Here is an 18,970-nt window from a genome sequence, read left to right as displayed (position 1 = left end):
GTAGAATATTCCTTTAAATATACATCTTTGTGAAAATAACTTATTTCTGATTCAGATCCAGGATTTGGTAAAAATCTGAAACATAAGACTGGTCAATAGATAATGTTCTTAATCCCAAAAAGAGTAAATTTACTGAACCTTTCATAATAATAGAAGCCAAGTGATAAACTGATATTACAGTAAGTCATTCAGACACATTAATGACACAACACTGTGTTCTAGAGGAACGTAATGAGACTATTACATTATTATATTGTTACCAGTATAGTGTATTTTATACAAGAAAACATATAAATCATCACTGCATTGAAAAGTAACAGTTGCTGTTGAACTAAACAAACATTTTATATGTTGGCAATTTATTCAATATCTAAGCCCCTGTTCACACTTACATCCTATGGTTATCATGTGTATCATGCATTTTCCTATGGCTTCAAAGAGATACAGTAAGAACTGGCACAGACATTTTTGAAGTTAGGTCTGTTAGGCTGCCCTTGTTTAAAGGGGTATTCCCATTTCAGCAAATTAATGTTAATGTATGTATTATAAAAAGTTGTACAACTCTCCAATATACTTTCTGTATCAATTCCTCACGATTTTCTAGATCTCTACTTGCTGTCATTCTATAGAAGCTTCATTGTTTAGAAATCTGGCCATGATCACAAAGGCGCACGACTCGTTATATCACACAGCTCTGATTACTGTCTGTGATACTAACGATCTGTGCACCTGTGTAGCCATGGTCAGATTTCTGTCCACTCAAAGTAAACAATGATGCTTTCTGCAGAATGACAGCAAGTAGAGATCTAAAAAACAGTGAGGAATTGATGCAGAAACTATATTGGAAAATTGTATAACTTTTTATAATGCATATAATAGCATTAATTTGCTGAAATGGGAATTCCCCTTTAATGTTGTGTGAGCGTCGCCGTAGACTGTGTTATTCTGATTCTTATCATGTGCTAGTCTTAAAAAAATACCTGATAGTTTAATGGAATTCTACATGTCTAAAGTGTTTACTTTTGTTCAATATTAAGAATATCCAGGCACACAAAGTTTAAATTGAAGTTATTGAACAAAGTTTTATTGCGGTAATCCAAAGTATAACATTTCGACTAAAATAAGCCTTTGTCAAATACGTCTACCGCTGTAAGAAGGAAGTAAGAAAGAATTCCGTCATTTATGTGTCTGTAGCGCTGTGTGGTATTGCACCATGGTGCCATCCACAAGCACAGACGTGTAATACCGTGCAGCGCTACAGACACATAAGTGAATTCCTTTTACTTCCTTCTTACAGCGGTAGACGTATATGACAAAGGCTTATTTTAATCGAAACGTTATACTTTGGATTACCGCAATAAAACTTTGTTCATTGACTTCAACTTTTCTTTATACATGCAATGGGGTAGGATGCCTTTCAGAAGCACCAACCGATAATAAGGAGGGCATAACAAGGACATTTGATATGTGTGCAATATTGTAACTTCTACAAGTTATTCTTCAAGAGAGGATGACCAAAGCAATTCTCATACTCAATACTGTTTCAAATGTTGTAAAAAAAGGACAGATTCACTTATTGTGTGGTTTATTTCCAGAGCATTAAATAGGGCTGGTCACCTTGTACAAAATGCTGGATGACATCTGATATTATTGCTGCTGTTCCCCAGATCAAGTTAATGTTTGGTTTTTTTTTTTTGCTTTTTTAAATCTGTCCACTTCTTAAAAAATCTCCCCCCCCCCCCCCCGAAATTTATATGTTAGATAACACATACTAGCCAAGAGAGTGGTAACCATTTAAGCATGCAGAGATACCTCCAAATGTTTCTCCTCATTACAGGTCCTCTTCAACCTAGCTATTTGGAAAATACACTAGATTTATTATTGTGGCTGAGGCACTTCTAAGTAATTCCCCCTTTTTCCTGTACAGGAAGTTCTTTGCATCAATATTTAAATGTCATGTGCTTCTGAAGATGTGTTGTTATAGTTGAAATACTTCATCCAATGACTGGCCTACTCTGACCAGGGGACAACACAAGATAGGAAGTCCCCTGGAAAATCCTGTGTCCAAGAAGGCTAGGCATTGGAGGAAGTGATTGTGACCCCAACCCCCCCCCCCCCCCCATGGGAACCATGATGTGGGAACCAGGCGCTGGCTCTGGAACCCTGGGGGTTTTCCATGGAGATGGTATGAAATTTCATATGCAATACTAAAGAGCTTGGTCCCCCATTTCTGTATAATATGCTGATATACATTACATGATATGGTGCCACACAGTGTTGACATTTCCATTTGTTGAAGGATTAAATGGATACCCAGGAATCTAGGTGCGTAGCCAATATAATTAAGTGAAGATTTTTGAGCGATTACATAAATTTAATTCTGGGGAGTTCCTGGGTTTAAATCTTGGCACCTGTGGGATAGATTATCAGATCAGTGAAGGAATGACTTTTTGCTTAATTTTATACACAAACTGCCAAAGGTGGAGAAGAAAAATGAGAAGCGATTTGTCAATGCCTAGGAAAGAGGCATACTGGTCACACCCATGGCACTTGGAATAAATAAATATCACAAGTGTTGTTTTTTTATCTTTTTTTTCAGTCTACATTTTCTGGTATCTGGATCAACATGAGTTTATTATTAAGGCCCTTCAAACAGTTAGGCTCACCCTGACCAAATCATGGACACAGCACTCGCCCAGGGGAAGTAGGGATGGGGGAGAGAGCACTCCTCGACCCTCCCCTCTCTTTTGAAGGCTGAGCATCCATCCGGATCAAAGTGTGATAAGAGACTGTGTGCTCGCTGCACTGTGTCCGGGTGGCATAGACCTCTTTGCCGTCTGTGATACTGTCATGTGCATGGGGTTTTAATGCCTGGATTTGGAACAAACTAATCTTATGTTAATGGATTTTTTCTGGGAATATTACATGAAGGTTTCATTCAATATACTGTGTGCAACAAAAAACCCAAGAAGCCGATGGCAGTCCAGCAGTCATTACCATGAAAATCTGCAACAATCCTTACATTTGCAGCAGCCATTGCATTACATCATTGTAACATTTTATGTCCACAATATGCCAATGCAATGAAATGCAATTATAAACCAATGGTAAAAAATTCAGTAGTAGTTCAGGATGATTTATTTGTGTTTATGTAGCTGAGATCTAGTTAAGCAAATCTTTCTTCACAAGGCTCTATCAGCTCTTCACAACAAGTTCCTACCCCTCACTCAATAACTCATTCATCTCATTCTAATGTGTTAATTGCTTTCATCTCCTGCCGCAGCAGCACAATGTACTCATGTTATTTGGAATGCATCAATCTTTACCTGTTCACAGTTTTGTAGCTGTAAATCCAGCTGATTTCATTGCTGGTTGTTAATCACTACCCATCCTCCACCCTGAGAGCAATCACTTTTTTCATGAGTGTGAGAGACAACATTTATTCTTAGACATTCTACCAGACTTCATGTTTTGATGTTTTTTTTTCCAGGAGAAAATACAAGAAAACATCACAAAGGTAGGACACATTTTCAGGAAGATGTCCAGTTTGAGCCAATTCTTTCTCGTGAAATTAAAGAGTGCTTCCATCTCTATTTTCCAAAGTACATTTTCGAAACTTGGTTGTATTTCTAGTGAATTATTGATCGTATGTATATGACTAACGTCCCTTCAGTGTTCTCAACAGTGGTCACTGTATGCTTCAAAGCCAATGGTGTTCAGAGGCCAAGCCAAGCAGAAAAATGCTTCATTTTGATCCATTATTTAGTCACAGTATTAGCTTGTAGCCCTCATAATCGTATATAGAGATTCTGTTTAACTTCAGTAGTTGTAGTAGGAACCCACATGCATTTGGGTCTGTGTAAGCACTTAGTGTCTCCGGTAGCAGCTTCATAAAACACTTGTCAAGGACACCGTTTTTTTAGATTTTTGCCTAAATTTACAGTCCTGCATCCACTATTTGGAGTATAGTATCACTCATGCTTCAGCTACCTTGCAGGATGTGTGCAACATTTTTATGCTATAAGGCCCACAAACTCAGTTTAATGGTTCTAAGCAATAGTTTTTCCTCTGGGAAAGGTTGTTTCCATAACTCATGTAACTACATTTATGTCATATTCATTTTGGGTGGACATTTTCTGACACATGACATATTATATATGTTCAAATGCATTATTTGAATTCTTATAGGTCTGTGAATTCATGTATGTACGAGTAGCACTATGCAAGAAGAGTGGTGGAGCATGCCGCTACTGGAAATAGGGCTCTTTCACTCTGCCATTCTGGAGACCCCATCCCCTACTATGTAGATACCAGAATATAGCTTACTATATAAAGATGGTAATAGAACCTAGCTCATGTAATAGATACAAAAAATGAACCAAGCTTAATGTAGAAAGATAATAACAGAATCAAGCTTAATGTATAGATATGGTAACAGAACCAGGCTCAAACTAATTGAAAGGCAAACATGCATGTATACATACATGCATACAGCTCCAAAAACATGGTCTAGGGGAATAAATTGTTATTGTCCACCACTCTGTCCTCAATACTTTCATTTAACTATTAATATACCCCTAAATAAAGGGTAATAATCCCTTATAATAATAATCTTTATTTATGTAGCTCCATCATATTCTGTAGTGTTTTACAAACCATGGATAATCATACACACACAGCCTTCAAAATGTGAATGACATTCAAACCTGAACTCCTCTTAGAATGAACAGAGATGATACCCTAGGCAACTGCCTACATCTCCCTTCCCCTCCTCCCAGCCCTGCAAGAGCCTCCTAAATTGTTATTCCACTATATGTTCATGAACAACTGCTACTTGTACAGTAACAATAGTAATAACATACTATAAAAGAGATGTAGATAACCTAGGATTTCCTCTCTATTTTATTCTTCCATATTACTGTCTCCAATATTTCTGTATACTTATTTAGTCATAGTTTGTAGAAAATAATACAACATAAAAATATTTCAATTAGATTTCTTCAAATTTATCATAGATCAACCTATGATAATACAAAGGCCCACATTTACTTACAGCACAATTTGCCTTATTATGGTGCAGCGGGCAACACATTCATGTTGACTAGATCCGGTCTTCTGGTGCACTCAGTTCAAAGGGCATGCACATTTCTGTTGGCTTGCCTACATTATAGGTTTTGACTTTGCAATGTGTTTTTGTGATTGAATCATATTGTACAGAACATTATGGAATAATATTTCACTGTGTGCCTATAAAAAAGTCTTAATATTTGCTTGGTTTTGGAATGGCTTTATCACAACCTGTAATTACTAAATCAATTCAGTGTCAGCGTTGCAAAGTAGTATTCTCTATTTTGGAACAAATCAAAAAGATAAAGCTTTGTTTGAAAGTCATGATTATTTGTGTATGAAATCAACTATTTAACACTTGCAAGCAACTTCAATAGCTTTTCCTACTGTTGTACACCTCCCTATAAATCTACAGGGGGTTCAATAAATAATCTGCGGTTTAGTTTCCCTGCACTACGACCACAGAAGAGAAGAAGGCCAGGTCCATTGGAATACATATGACTAGTCAAAATAAAAATATTTTTTTTCACTAGAGGAAACTCTGCATTTTAACCATTTGGTTTCCTTGTCACATCCTTATTAGCCATCCAGAAGGTGATTAGAATACAGAAAATTAGTGTAGGATTTATCTTACAGATTACTATACTGGGGTGAATCCTCCCCTAGTCAGCTCCATACTAGCTACAAGTAAGAGGCTAGTAATGGCAGAGATAAGTATTATATGCCAGCCACTGTTAAGTGATGCACAAGAATTATTAAGCTTCAGAACTTCTTAATAATCTGACACTTTTGGCGCAAGCAGAACAGCTTAAATGTAAAGTATTGGTCTTACTATATTGTCCCTAATGGGTTTTGACTAGAGATGAGCGAGTATACTTGTCCGAGTTTGATGTTCGTTCGAGTATTAGTGTACTCGAAACGGCTCGTTGCTTGGACGAGTAGCTCGCCGGCTCGAGATCGAACATTTAGTTAACGAAACACAGTGAAGAACAGTGAAGAATACAATGAAAACAGTGAACACAGGATCTTTTAAGTGAAGAACACATTGAAAGAACACAGTGAATAACACATTGCAGATGTTCCGTACATCTGCTAACTTATCAGACACGCGTGCCGAACAGTGTTCTTCACAATAGTATGTGAAGAACAATATGTGTGAAGAACACATTGCGGATGTATGGAATATATATATATATATATATATATATATATATATATATATATATATATATATATATAAAATACGAAAAAATGGCAGCACTCCGAGATTTCAATGTGATCAAAAATATACTATTTTATTCCAGCATGTGCCATGCAACGTTTCAGCTCCCAAAGCCTGGAGCCTTTTCAGGCTTGAAAAAGGCTCCAGGCTTTGGGAGCTGAAACGTTGCATGGCACATGCTGGAATAAAATAGTATATTTTTGATCACATTGAAATCTCGGAGTGCTGCCATTTTTTCGTATTTTATGAGTTGGAGGAACTGTGATCCCGGTTCTGGGAGCGTGCACCTGAGTAATACCCCCCCTTTTTTGAGTGCTGCTATAACTTTTTTACTTTTTATATATATATATATATATAATATATCTATGTTCACATTTAGTATCACCAGATTTGTACTGAACCGTAATTAAAATTTTCAAATACAGGAAACTTTTAACAGTTGATCATTGCAGCCTGGGGCTATTGTTCAGTAAAATAGCAACACCGAGGAGTCATCTGTAAGTTGGGTGTTCTTAGGTCAGGGAATGTCTGTATGTTATATACGCCACATGGGAAAAACTGTAAATTCAAGGGAAAATTTCATTAGAACTTGGCCTTATAAAACCAATGCCACTATTTTGTCAAGCAGTTTAATAGCTTCTAGATCATGTTTCACGGCCCAGCATAGTATCATCCAGAAAATCAACTTTAAAATGAGTTGTTAACTGGTTGTAACAAGTCTGGGAGGCAGAGATTTTAACATTAAAGTCAAGCTTTCCCTGCCTCTTGACACCTCATCCCATGTTATTGACAATATGTGCCAAACTTCAGGAGATCTGGTTAATAATGTTCTTGGATGCAAAACCCTAATCACAGTAAAGGTTGTGTTCTCCGCCTCCTTGACTTCATAAAACCATTTATATCTCGCTTCAAAGTAGATTTTCTGGATGATACCACCACACTGGGTCATGAAAGAAACATGACGTAGAAGCTGCTCAGCTGCTTCACACCAAACAGGTAATTTATTAGGTCAATTTCTGATGACAGGTCCTTCTTATGAGTATCTTATAAGAAGGACCTTACTTTAAGATGTACCCCAGATTTATTAATCTAAAAGAAGCAAAAACAATATATTTGACACCAATTAAAATTTCACACACAAGTAGAGCACTGCTACATCCACTCATTAACACACAGAGCTCTGCTAAATCCATACACACACAGCTTTGCTACATCCATGCACACTCACAGTGCTGCCACATCGATCTATTCAAACAGCTCTTGCTTCATTCACTCACACAGGTCTGCTACATAATTTCACTCACACAAACAGAGTCTTTGCTACATCCATTCACTCACATGTGCATACAAACAGCTCTTCTGCATACTCTTTCCAAAACTTTTTCTCGGTCCCTCCCCTTGACTCTGTCCTAACTACAGGGTTAACAATAAATAGTAAACAATATTGATATTTGTATGTATACCTGAGGATATTGTCCCAATGAGCAGGAAAAATGTTTTTCCGTAGGTAGAATTCGCAAAACACAGTGGTGGTCAGAGGATCGTGCATGTGTAGTTATAACATCCTAAGTTATACGTACAAATAGCATTATTGTTTACTATTTATCCTTAACCGTGTGGTTCTTTTTTTCCTTCATATGCCAGTGATTGCAGCTCTTTTCCCTTTACGATAATTTAAACACAATGGGGCAGATTTATCAAGCTGTCTGAAAGTCAGAATATTTCTAGTTGCCGATGGCAACCAATCACAGCTCCCCTTTAAAATATTCATGAGCACTGGTAAAATGAAAGCTGAGCTGTGATTGGTTGCCATGGGCAACTAGAAATATTCTGACTTTCAGACAGCTTGATAAATCTGCCCCAATGTTCTTTCACTTTCAGGGGATTACTCTTTTTCTTTTAACTGTAAATAGATGCTTTTAAAGTTTTTAATCTGTACAGAAATGTTTAATAAAATGCTTTTTAAAGAAATGTTATATGACATTCCTGATTAGCGTTGAGGCATTCTACCTTGCACACGTCAGTAATAGAGGTGTGATTACCGGTTTCTCCTGACGTGTTTTCCTTTACAATTTAGCCACCTGCCTCTCAGATATGTGTTAGCCATGACTAAGAGTGTGTGAATACGCTTGAAACGCGTAGGCTGGAATCCGTAATTTGCTTCATAGGCACAGAGCCCTGTACTATTTGATTGTTTGTTCTCATACTTGGAGCCAATAAAAGAAGCAAGGATTTCTTCTTACAAGCACTGGATTGTATCTTTCTTTGTATTATGCCATACAATAAACTATAAACCCATTCTAAACACAAATTGTCTGTTAATGTTAGTCTAAATGGTTTTAAACTATAATCATAAAGGTCACATTTTAGCTGTGCATCTTCCCCTCTCTCTTCCAATTCACAATTAATTTCTGCAATCCTACCCGGTAGGTGTTCTTCTTTACAAAGCAGGCTATCACTATATTGGAATACAATCTATTCCAAGAATGGCAGAAAACCCTATTGGATGTTATTCACCAACATCAGTCAAATTCCAGTTCCCATTATACAAAAAAAAGGATCCAGCCCTCTATAGAACTGTGTCCTGTGTATTCTGTAGTCCTGTGTATCCTCCATCATAACATAATGTGGCTCCAATTTCAAAGGCAATTATTACCAAATAAAGTGGGATCTTTGTTACCAAATAAGGGTTTAAATTCAAAGTTGGAAAAGGCAAATGACAGGAGAATACAATTCTTTAATGTAGCTATAATCATATGCAAAATAAGGTTTTGCTCTGTAGAGCGGTGATTGACAATACTATCACATCATAGCTTGCTTAATCCTTACTCTTAACCTTTTGCATTTTTGCCTTCTAAACGTCATAACTTTTTATTTTTCCATTTATAAAGCTGTATGAGGGCTTGTTTGACAAAAAAATGCTCAGTTTTTACGACTTACATTGTTCAATCCAAATGACACCTCCTCCTTATTCTTTCAGTCAGTACAATAACTGACATACTACATTTATATAGGTTAGTTTATGTTTTGGTACATACCTTTTGTACAAAAAAATAACATTTAAGATTCACCATATTCTGACACCAATAACATTTTCATTCTTTAATGTACGGATCTGTGTATGGCATCGTTTTTTGAAGGATGAGCCAGCATTTGCATTTCTATCAGTTTGGGAGCTATAAGACCTTTTGATTACTTTTAATTCATTTTAATATTTATGGATGGAAAAAAAGCCCTTGGAGTCTCTCTGAGATTCCACAAAATCATCCAACCAGACGGTGCTCTCTGATGATGTCAGCCTGTTGCATTGATCTCCCATCCAAGATGGCAACACCCACCATCAGCCTTCGTTCGACCAAGACACTTTACAGATTAAGTGCCGGGATTCGTACCAGCACTGATCAGGGCAGTTAAAAAGGCAGGGTTCAGCTATGTAATACATCTGGCACCAGCCCTGTATGTAGAGAGCACAGCCGGTGAGCTCTCTCCATATAGCCCCTACCACACCACAACATACTATAACATTGTGGTGTGTATAGTGATTAATATTTACACAGTATAAACAGAACCGTCAATCTGAAAATGCACCAAATCCATCTTAATGGCCTTTGTTCTTATATTAATCCTGAAGTCCTGAAGCTGTTACCCTTGGTGGGTCCAAATACTTTGTACTATAATAATAATAATTCCTTATTTATATGGTGCACACTAGAGATGAGCGAGTATACTCGTCCGAGCTTGATGCTCGTTCGAGTATTAAGGTACTCGAAGCGGCTCGTTGCTAGGACGAGTATTTCCCCTGCTCGAGATTGAGCATTTAATTAAAAAAACACAGTGAAGAACAATGAAAAATAGAATAAAAACAGTGAACACAGGATCATTTAAGGGAAAAACACAGTAAAGAACACAGTGAAGAATAGATTACAGATGTTCGGCACATCTGCTTACTTGTCGGAAGATACGCGCGGAACGGTGCAAACAAAATAGTATGTGAAGAACAATATATATGTGTGAAGAACACATTGAAGAACACGGTGAGCAGGACAGAGACACCGGGGAGCAGCACAGAGACACCGGGGAGCAGCACAGAGACACCGGGGAGCGGCACGGAGACATCGGGCAGTGGCACGGAGACATTGGGCAGCGGCACGGAGCGGCACGGAGACATAGGGGCACGGAGACATAGGGGCACGGAGACATAGGGGCACGGAGACATCGGGGCACGGAGACATCGGGGCACGGAGACATCGGGGCACGGAGACATCGGGGCACGGAGACATCGGGGCACGGAGACATCGGGGCACGGTGACATCGGGCAGCGGCACGGAGACATCGGGCAGCGGCACGGAGACATCGGGGAGACTTCAGTGGAAGAAGAGCAGCGGATCCCGGGACAGCGTATCTCCCGACAAGTAAGCAGATGTGCCGAACATCTGCAATCTATTCTTCACTGTGTTTTTCACTTAAATGATCATGTGTTCACTGTGTTCACTGTTTTTATTCTATTCTTCACTGTTCTTCACATCTGCTAACTTGTCGGGAGATAATATACGCGCGGAACAGGGAAGAATAGATTGCAGATGTTTGCATACATCTGCTAACTTATCAGAAGACATTCTTTTTCAATTAATTAACACATTTTATTCCCGAACCTTCAATGGGGCTCGTTATTCGAGACGAGCACGCGAGCATCTGGAAAAGTTCGTCTCGAATAACGAGTACCCGAGCATTTTAGTGCTCGCTCATTTCTAGTGCACACAGATTACGCAGTACTGCACAGAGCTTGCCAAATTGGTCACTGTCCCCAGTGGGGCTCGCAATATAATCAACCTACCAGTATGTTTTGGAGTGTGGGAGGAAACCGGAGGACCCAGAGGAAACTATATTAGTAATACAAAAATGTGCCAGGTCCTGAATGCAAAACTCCCCTATAGGATATCTGAAGTTTACAAATTCATTTTCAGAATCAAAATATTAAATTAAAATATTCAGGTAAATTTAAAATAAATTGTTTATAATAGAAATAATTTGTTCACCATAACAACATGTGACTTAATGGGGTTAATCTTAGAATGTAAGCTCTTTCAGACAAGGATTAGATGGAACAAGCCACTGTTGTGCTTCTATCTCAGTAATGGTTTTGTGGTATCTATTGACTTCATGTGCACTAGACATAATTACGGTTTGTCATTTTGCTTTCTTGTTACATTATAAATCACAGTATAATCTAAAAGAGGCCATGATAATGAATTGGATATGTCATTTGTGTGTAATGATAAAGTAAATTATGGCTGAGTTATGGCTCCCAATTATGGAATGTAGCAGCTGCTAATTATACTTAACGGACTGACATTACTATCTTCATTCCAACATGAATGCAGGTTATTTTTTAGGAAATATTAGATGTATAATTCATAAGCATAAATATATCAATTTCTGTTAATATCTAATAAGCCTTTTTTCTTGTTTTTCAAACTTAAATCTAGTTATATTGTGAAGCTTTTTTTTGGCTGGACATGTGTATGATATAAGATGCTTAACTCTTAAAGACAATGGGACAACAAGTTCTCCCACTGCAGTTTATAAAATAAAAGCTGAGCTCTGATGCTGATAAATTTTTGATGAATTTCCCCGAAAATCTTGACCTCCTGGATTGTTATTGCATATTTTACAAGTTTAAGTCTCTCTTTAAAATTACCTTCATAAAAGGATACCCTGCTGCCCTGCTCTTTCAGGTTTATGCACAATCTCCTACGGCAGGAACTTTTATCTGTCCTATCTGCTCCTATAACAAGAAAGTTGTACTACTTTCTTTGGGCCTCCATCTGACTGATTGATGTTTTTTAGACCAGGGTAGCAAAGGACATTTCACTAATTTAACGGTGCATGTTGCATTGAATTACAGACTTTTTTGAACGCCATTATTTACATAATATTCCTATTCAAGGCTCAGAATACAGATAACCTGTCTTGGTTGTCAAGACTCTTAGGCCTGTGCACAAACATGTAATGGGGCAATGGGGCTAGCCTTTTTTGGCAGCTTACATAATGCCTTATTACTTTGTATGTGTCGTCTTGCCCATGGCCAGTGAATGTATGCCTTGGGCAGGGCGACTGCAGTAATTGTTCATTTACATTTTTTTGTTACATTGGCGGAGCGCTCACCCACCAATGTCATATGGGCTGCAAACAAGAAATCAAATTCCTTTATTTGTGACCAGCAAAGTGCACACATTTGAGTGTATGAGGCTAGTGACTGTTTTCCATCTTTTTTGTCATACAGCCTTCAATCCTTATACAGAGCACATTGTCATTTGGTTTATAACCTCAATTAAGAAGAAGGATATGACAAGTCTGAGTGGGTTGTATCTACATAATGTCTTTGCCTTTAAACCTCTTTCTTCAGTGGATGTTAAAGTGGTCACGTTGGCTTTTAATGGTTGGTCCACTTTGATTGGGTCAGATGTACATCTTCAATTCTTCATGTAAATTGTGAATGAACATTCAACCAACGGTTGTCTCATGTTTGGCACATGAGAGACCATCCATTGCTTTCTATTTCTTGATCCTGAGCTGCATAAATATTAAGAAAACCTAATATCTTGAGCTAATGTCTTGATCTCTGATAGAGAAAAATGCTTAATTATATAAATTTATATCCACATTATGCAAAATTAATAATGAATTACATATTCTGATTATGATAATTCTAATTATATTACATTTACATGTCTCTGCATAGTAAACAGATCATTTTGTACCAAATTGTATAATATTTTCAGCTCAGTTTCTTGATTAAATTTACCAAAATATTTTGAGAACACACAAACTATCAATGCCCTCACTTTATTTCAGAGCAGCTTTCAATTTCTTTTACAAAACCCATAAAATAGGACAATTTTCAGCTACAAGCCATGCACTAGATATTAGCAAGCATCATTTCTCATGCAAACCTGAAGGAATTTCATTTAAAAATTCTATTTTAAATCAAGATGATTTATATGTAAATGGCATCTCTTTATAGAATACACAATTTGTAAACATTTAAAAATAGCCTTATTTAAAAAATGATGGGTTATGTTACTGTAAAATACTGTAAGTCATGTTTTCAGGAAATTATGAACTATAACACTAATAATCTAATTGGATAAGTAATTATTTGTCTTGATTTGCCTAATTACAATTAAAAAAGGAAAACAAAATTACAATACATAAATATTATATTAAACAGGAACATGTAGTAAACAAGTCTGAGATTAATTTGATTTCATATTGGATGTACTGGTCTATATTTAAATCTACTGGGCATTCCTTGCACTATTAGTGGCACCATTATAGTCAACAGTGGTAATAAAGAAACTGTTAAAAACTTAACTGACCCAACTTTATTTTAGGTTGAAATACTTGGCTAAAGGGTTTTTTTTTAAATTACAAATACAAGTTGTTTGAATATATTATTTGTACGACTTTAAAGTGGACCTGGGTTTTGGTCCTGTCAGACTAATCTGATAAGTAAGTTCTAGACTGGACCTGGGGGACACTGTGGATGTAGCATATCTGGACTTTTCCAAGGATTTGATACAGTGGCGCATAAAAGGTTGGTACATAAAATGAAACTGCTGGGACTAGGGAAAATCTGTGTATTTGGGTAAGCAAGTGGCTAAGTGATAGAAAACAGAGGGTCGTCATTAATGGCACTGTAAGGTCCGTGCCTAAACTTCACTCTATCCGTAGTTGGCAGAATAGATGGCGTTTATTTGTGTGTGAACTGTGGCTTACTGCTTGTGTTTGGATTAACTGAGCCACACTCTGCTTCTTGCATTTCAGCCCTGCCCACTAAGGGCTACTAGCCTGATGGACTTTTTCCCCAGTGTGTTGCTGGAGGTGTGTCTGGGAAGGGCCATATATACCTGCTTCTCCCATCATACTTGGCTGGTTATTTTTAGTCTTGTCTTACCTGTGTATCTAGTGCTCTTGCTTTCTTGTTTTTTATTCTGTGTTTTGTATCCGATTCTGTACCTTTGCAGCCATCTTGGTTTTTACCTGGTTTGTTTGTCTCCACTTATCTGCCTGTATCTGGACCTGACCTGTATATACCCGCATGATCTTGACCTGACCTGTATATAACCCGTTTGATCTTGACCTGACCTGTGTATAACCCGCCTGAAGTCCTGTATCTGTTGTTTGTCCCTCAGTATCATTTACCTCCCAGTGTTATTCCGCTTTCCCTGTCTCAGTCCTGTGTTAGTATTCAGTGCACCAGTGTGAACACTGGTCTATTTCTGTATTCCAGTTACCTGTCCACTCCACCATCCAGCAGCTGCCAGACGAAGTAAGTCTTCCTATCATCTTGTAGGGTCGCTCAGGGACCGTCAGTTAGCTTCCTGATAGTGGGTTCACCCTTATCGGGGTGGTTTATCTGCAGGGACGTTGCAGGGTGAGTTCGCCACCACTTACCTAGTTTGACAGCTAGTTCCAAGCCTGGTTGAGGTAGCGCGTTTGCTAGACAGGTGCTGACACATTCTCAGATTGGGTTGACGTTACCAATGGAGTGACACAGGGATTGGTACTGAGGCCCTTCTTTTATAATTTTTATATTAATATAAAAATAATATAATATTAATATTTATATTAATGACCTTGTAGAGGGTTTACACAGTCAAGTTTTAATATTTCTAGATGATAATAAGCCATGTAAAGTAATTAATACTAAGACCAATAGTATAGCATTACAGATGGATTAGTGCAAGATGTATTTTTCCGCTCCTCCACTCCATCCCCATCCCTCCCCTGCCTGCTCTATACACATGACAGGAAGTTAGTTGGGTTGGGGGGCTGCATGTTTGGAGTTTGAAAGACAGGAGACTGACACAGGCTACGGCTGCCCTCTCCCCGGGAACTAACCACATGCTGCGACAGGCAATGTTAAAGGGGTTTTCCCACAAAAGAAAATTCTCACATTCCAATCCCGTAGTGATGTTAATACAACAAAGATTATTTTAACCCCTTACTTTACAATTTTAAAGAGATGAGACAGATCAGAGATTTCACAGAAGCAGGGCAGACAGAGGCTGACAGACTTTTACACTGTTACACTGTGAGCTGTGCTACATCTCACAGATATGTGCCTGCCTCCCCCTTCCCCTGGATCACTTCTCTCCTTGTAGTTTGCATCCTCTATCTCTCTCTGCTCATGATCTCCTGGCAGGACATGTTGAATTTATATCTGTGAAATGCTGCATTTTTGTTAATAACAGTGAATTAGAGAAGTTATCCTGAGTACCTATAAGAATTTTTTGGGAATACTCCTTTAGTTAAACTTCTGAAATTATTCAGAATGCTGACAAAGAATTTTTTTTTAAATCAACATAGCATAGGATATTGGAACCTGTCACCAGCGAAAAATTACATTCCCGGTGACAGGTTCACTTTAATACAAAAATTAGTAATCAATTGACATGGCCATTCATAGGTTGGTTACTGCTCTGCATAGTACTTTCTATTCATGCCTTCAACCAATGGTGTGTACCATATAGTACCCAGTAAGTATAGCAATTCATAACACTGCAATTCTCATTGCAGCAGTGACAGGATTTCATCTATTTTTATCATCCTTACATGTTTAATGCGGAAAGTTTCTACATCATCTTATTTGGAAACAAAGAAACACGGATACATATACACCATGGTTCTATCTAGGATGCCAAGTGGCCCTCATGTTCAGTGTAATATTTCTAACACTGGTGTCGTCTTTAAAGGCAAAGGGACATTTGGGACCCCCATGTGCCTAGGCACTGCTGCACATCTACTGTTGTGTCCCTGTATACAATAGAAAACATTTTAACAACAAAAAAATAATGGGATGAGTAGAGCTGAATGCAGAAATAATTGTGCTGCCATGTAAAACAGTTCCAACAGAACACATGTTTTGGCTGCATGAAGAAAGCAATTTTAATTTAAAGCATGCTATCATATTGCCAGCAGAACACGAGTTTCTTTTAACATAAAGCTCCAGATGCTCATTACAGAAAGAAAACTGCCAGTATAAAGTTGGTTTAGAATAATCATGAAAGGATTTACACATCCCTTAGAATGTAAGGAATAGCACTTATAAATACAGGTGTTAATCTCTGTGCTGGATCTAACAGTCACTTCATCTGTGACACTTGGTTTTTTTTTACTCCCCTTTTTATTGTAGCACTTCCCAGTCTATAAATGTAGTATGTTTATGACACATACTGGTAATTAAATTGCAAATAGAACCGCCAATGATATCATATAATTCAGCCTATTCTGATCTTTCCTGACTTCATTGACATTACAAAGTAAGAAGATGTGGGTGTGAGATGAGATATCATTCAATCGTGTATGTAAATTAGGTTATAAATAATGTATTACATTTTCAAAACTAAGTAGACTACAAATATCCTTCAAGGGTTATAGTATATTCATTATTGCCGTCATTTTCTTGTCGGCTCTGTTTTCACTTTGCGCACCAAATGACACCTGTACTTTATTCTTTGGGTCAGTATGATCACTGACATACCAAAATGAAATATCAAATGTAATAAAGGGGGGGGGATTTGACTTTTAGTATTTTTTTTTTTTAGGCCACCCATGGTACTTGACTCCAACGGAGTCTGATCCCACATACAATGTATTGTAATACTCATCATGGTCATTTTCAGATTGCTGTATGGCAGGTCTGGGATTCTCTGAGAGTTTCGACTGTTAATGGATTCCCTACCTGTGCCCCATTGGGGTCCTCAATCAAAGCCAATATGGTATTTAAGTCCATAGGCTGCTCTGCCAGCGCCAATCGTGGGTGTTAGTGGTGGGTATTTGCCGCATAATTCAACAATTGCGCAGTATGTACCAAGGGGGCTCAGCCCATCGGCTGTCTTCATATAACCTTAAAGGGGCTTTCCCACTGAACAAGTTAGGCCCTATCCACAGGATAAGTCTAACTTGCTGATCAGCAGAGGTCTCAGTGATGAGACCCCCACAAATCACCGGTACAAGGGGTATGATTGGATCCAAGCGACCTCCGGCGTACACCTTGTCGCTCCCAAGATGAATGAAGCAGACGGCCTTGCATCTAGTTCTGCTCCAGTCATCTCAATGGAGCTGACGGAGATTGGAGAGCTTGACGGAGATTGAAGGAGGTACCTCGGACCCCATTGGACCCTTTGTTCTTGTGATCTGTGGGGGTCTCATCTCTTATCTCTGTTTGTTTTGGCTTGTTTTTGCCTGTCTTTTTTCCATCTGCTACTTTGCTAATTTAGCAATCTCTCTTCTTCCTTGTGTTAAATGTCTTTTTTCCAGATCCGTTTTTGCAACATTTGTTACAAATGTCTTAAAAATGTTGCAAAAATGTCTCAAATCACTTCATTGCATTTTCTTGAGTATGGTTTCGTCTGGAGTTTTTTGCGCCAAAAAATATCAATAGCAAATTTAAGAAAATTTTAAAAGATAAATATCATTTACAACATTTAGAACATCTTGAATAGAAGATAAATGTGTCTTACTGACAATAAACTAATGTCCGACAGACTTCAGTGGACATTTCAAAATGTCCTCAAAAGGGCAAAAATTTCAATGCGCCACAAAAGTCTGACAAATAAAGATAAATGACCAGATTTACTACACCAGATTTACCAATGAGCATCAAACACAGAGGCACATTGACTAAGGGCTTAGCGCCAGTTTCCTGTCAGACTTTGCATGTTCTTTCTAGTGGAAACTTGCACAGATATTTAAGAAGTGCCTGTGCCACATTTGTGTCACGACGCGACCATTTTAGGGCAGAGCTGCACTAGGCACCTTGCGATGCAAATTTGGGGGGCGTTCCAGTGCTCAATCGGGCCGTGTGCCAGATTTAACATGCAAAGTCTGTTGCACACCCTATGTTAACCCCTTCCCGACATTTGACGTAATAGTACTGCATCGCGGGAGGTGCGTTCCCGCAAAATGCAGTACTATTACGTCATGCTTCTGGCACCGGCTCCTGAACGGAGCCGGCGCCAGAAGCTGCAGGTGTCAGCTATATATTATAGCCGACACCTGCCTCTAACACCAGCGATCGGAGATTTCTCCGACCGCGGGTGTTAACCCCTGACACGCCGCGGTCGCACTGACCGCGGCGTGCAAGGGGCATTGCAGAAGAATCCGCTGCTCCGATCGCAGCCCCGGGACTGCCGGTGCCCGGGGCTGCGCGATACTCCTTCCAGTAGCCGGGTCCCTGCCTCCTGACAGGACCCGGCTGTAACACACTGAGCATGCGCAGTGTATTACACTGTGTAATGTGAAGAAGAGCTTGAACAAGAGATCAGTGGATCACTTGTTCAAGCTAACCTGTAAAAGTTAATAAAAATGTTAAAAACACTACATAAAATAATTTTTTAATAAACATAATTAATTAAATAAAGTTAGAGTCCCCTAAACACAAATATTCCCTATACACATGCAATAAAGTGAAAAAAACACAAAATCACCAAAAAACCCACATATTTGGTATCGCCGCGTCCGTAACAATCCGTACAATAACTCAGAAACATTATTGGACCCGCTCGGTGAACGCCGTAAAAACAAAACCTGAAAAACACGCCAAAAATGTACATTTTTCATAAAATCTCTACACAAAAATGTTCTAAAAAGTGATCAAAAAAAGTTATGTGCGCA

General features: G+C 38.4%; 1 protein-coding gene across 4 annotated transcripts in view; it reads left to right on the top strand.

The window, feature by feature from the left end:
• The window catches only part of PDE1C (phosphodiesterase 1C), a 520,097-nt gene that overhangs the window by 273,051 nt on the left and 228,076 nt on the right, over positions 1–18,970 (top strand). Inside the window, exon 2 of one of the 4 annotated variants that reach the window (XM_072153241.1) lies at positions 3,491–3,517. The exons of the other annotated variants lie outside the window; for them this stretch is intronic. Within the exon in view, the coding sequence (XP_072009342.1) occupies positions 3,491–3,517 (27 nt within the window). The remainder of the gene's footprint in view (positions 1–3,490; positions 3,518–18,970) is intronic. 4 annotated transcript variants of the gene reach the window in all.

This window comes from Engystomops pustulosus, chromosome 5 (assembly GCF_040894005.1).
Source record: "Engystomops pustulosus chromosome 5, aEngPut4.maternal, whole genome shotgun sequence".
NCBI classification, from domain to species: Eukaryota; Metazoa; Chordata; class Amphibia; order Anura; family Leptodactylidae; genus Engystomops; species Engystomops pustulosus.
This window is presented reverse-complemented; position numbering and strand designations above follow the sequence as displayed.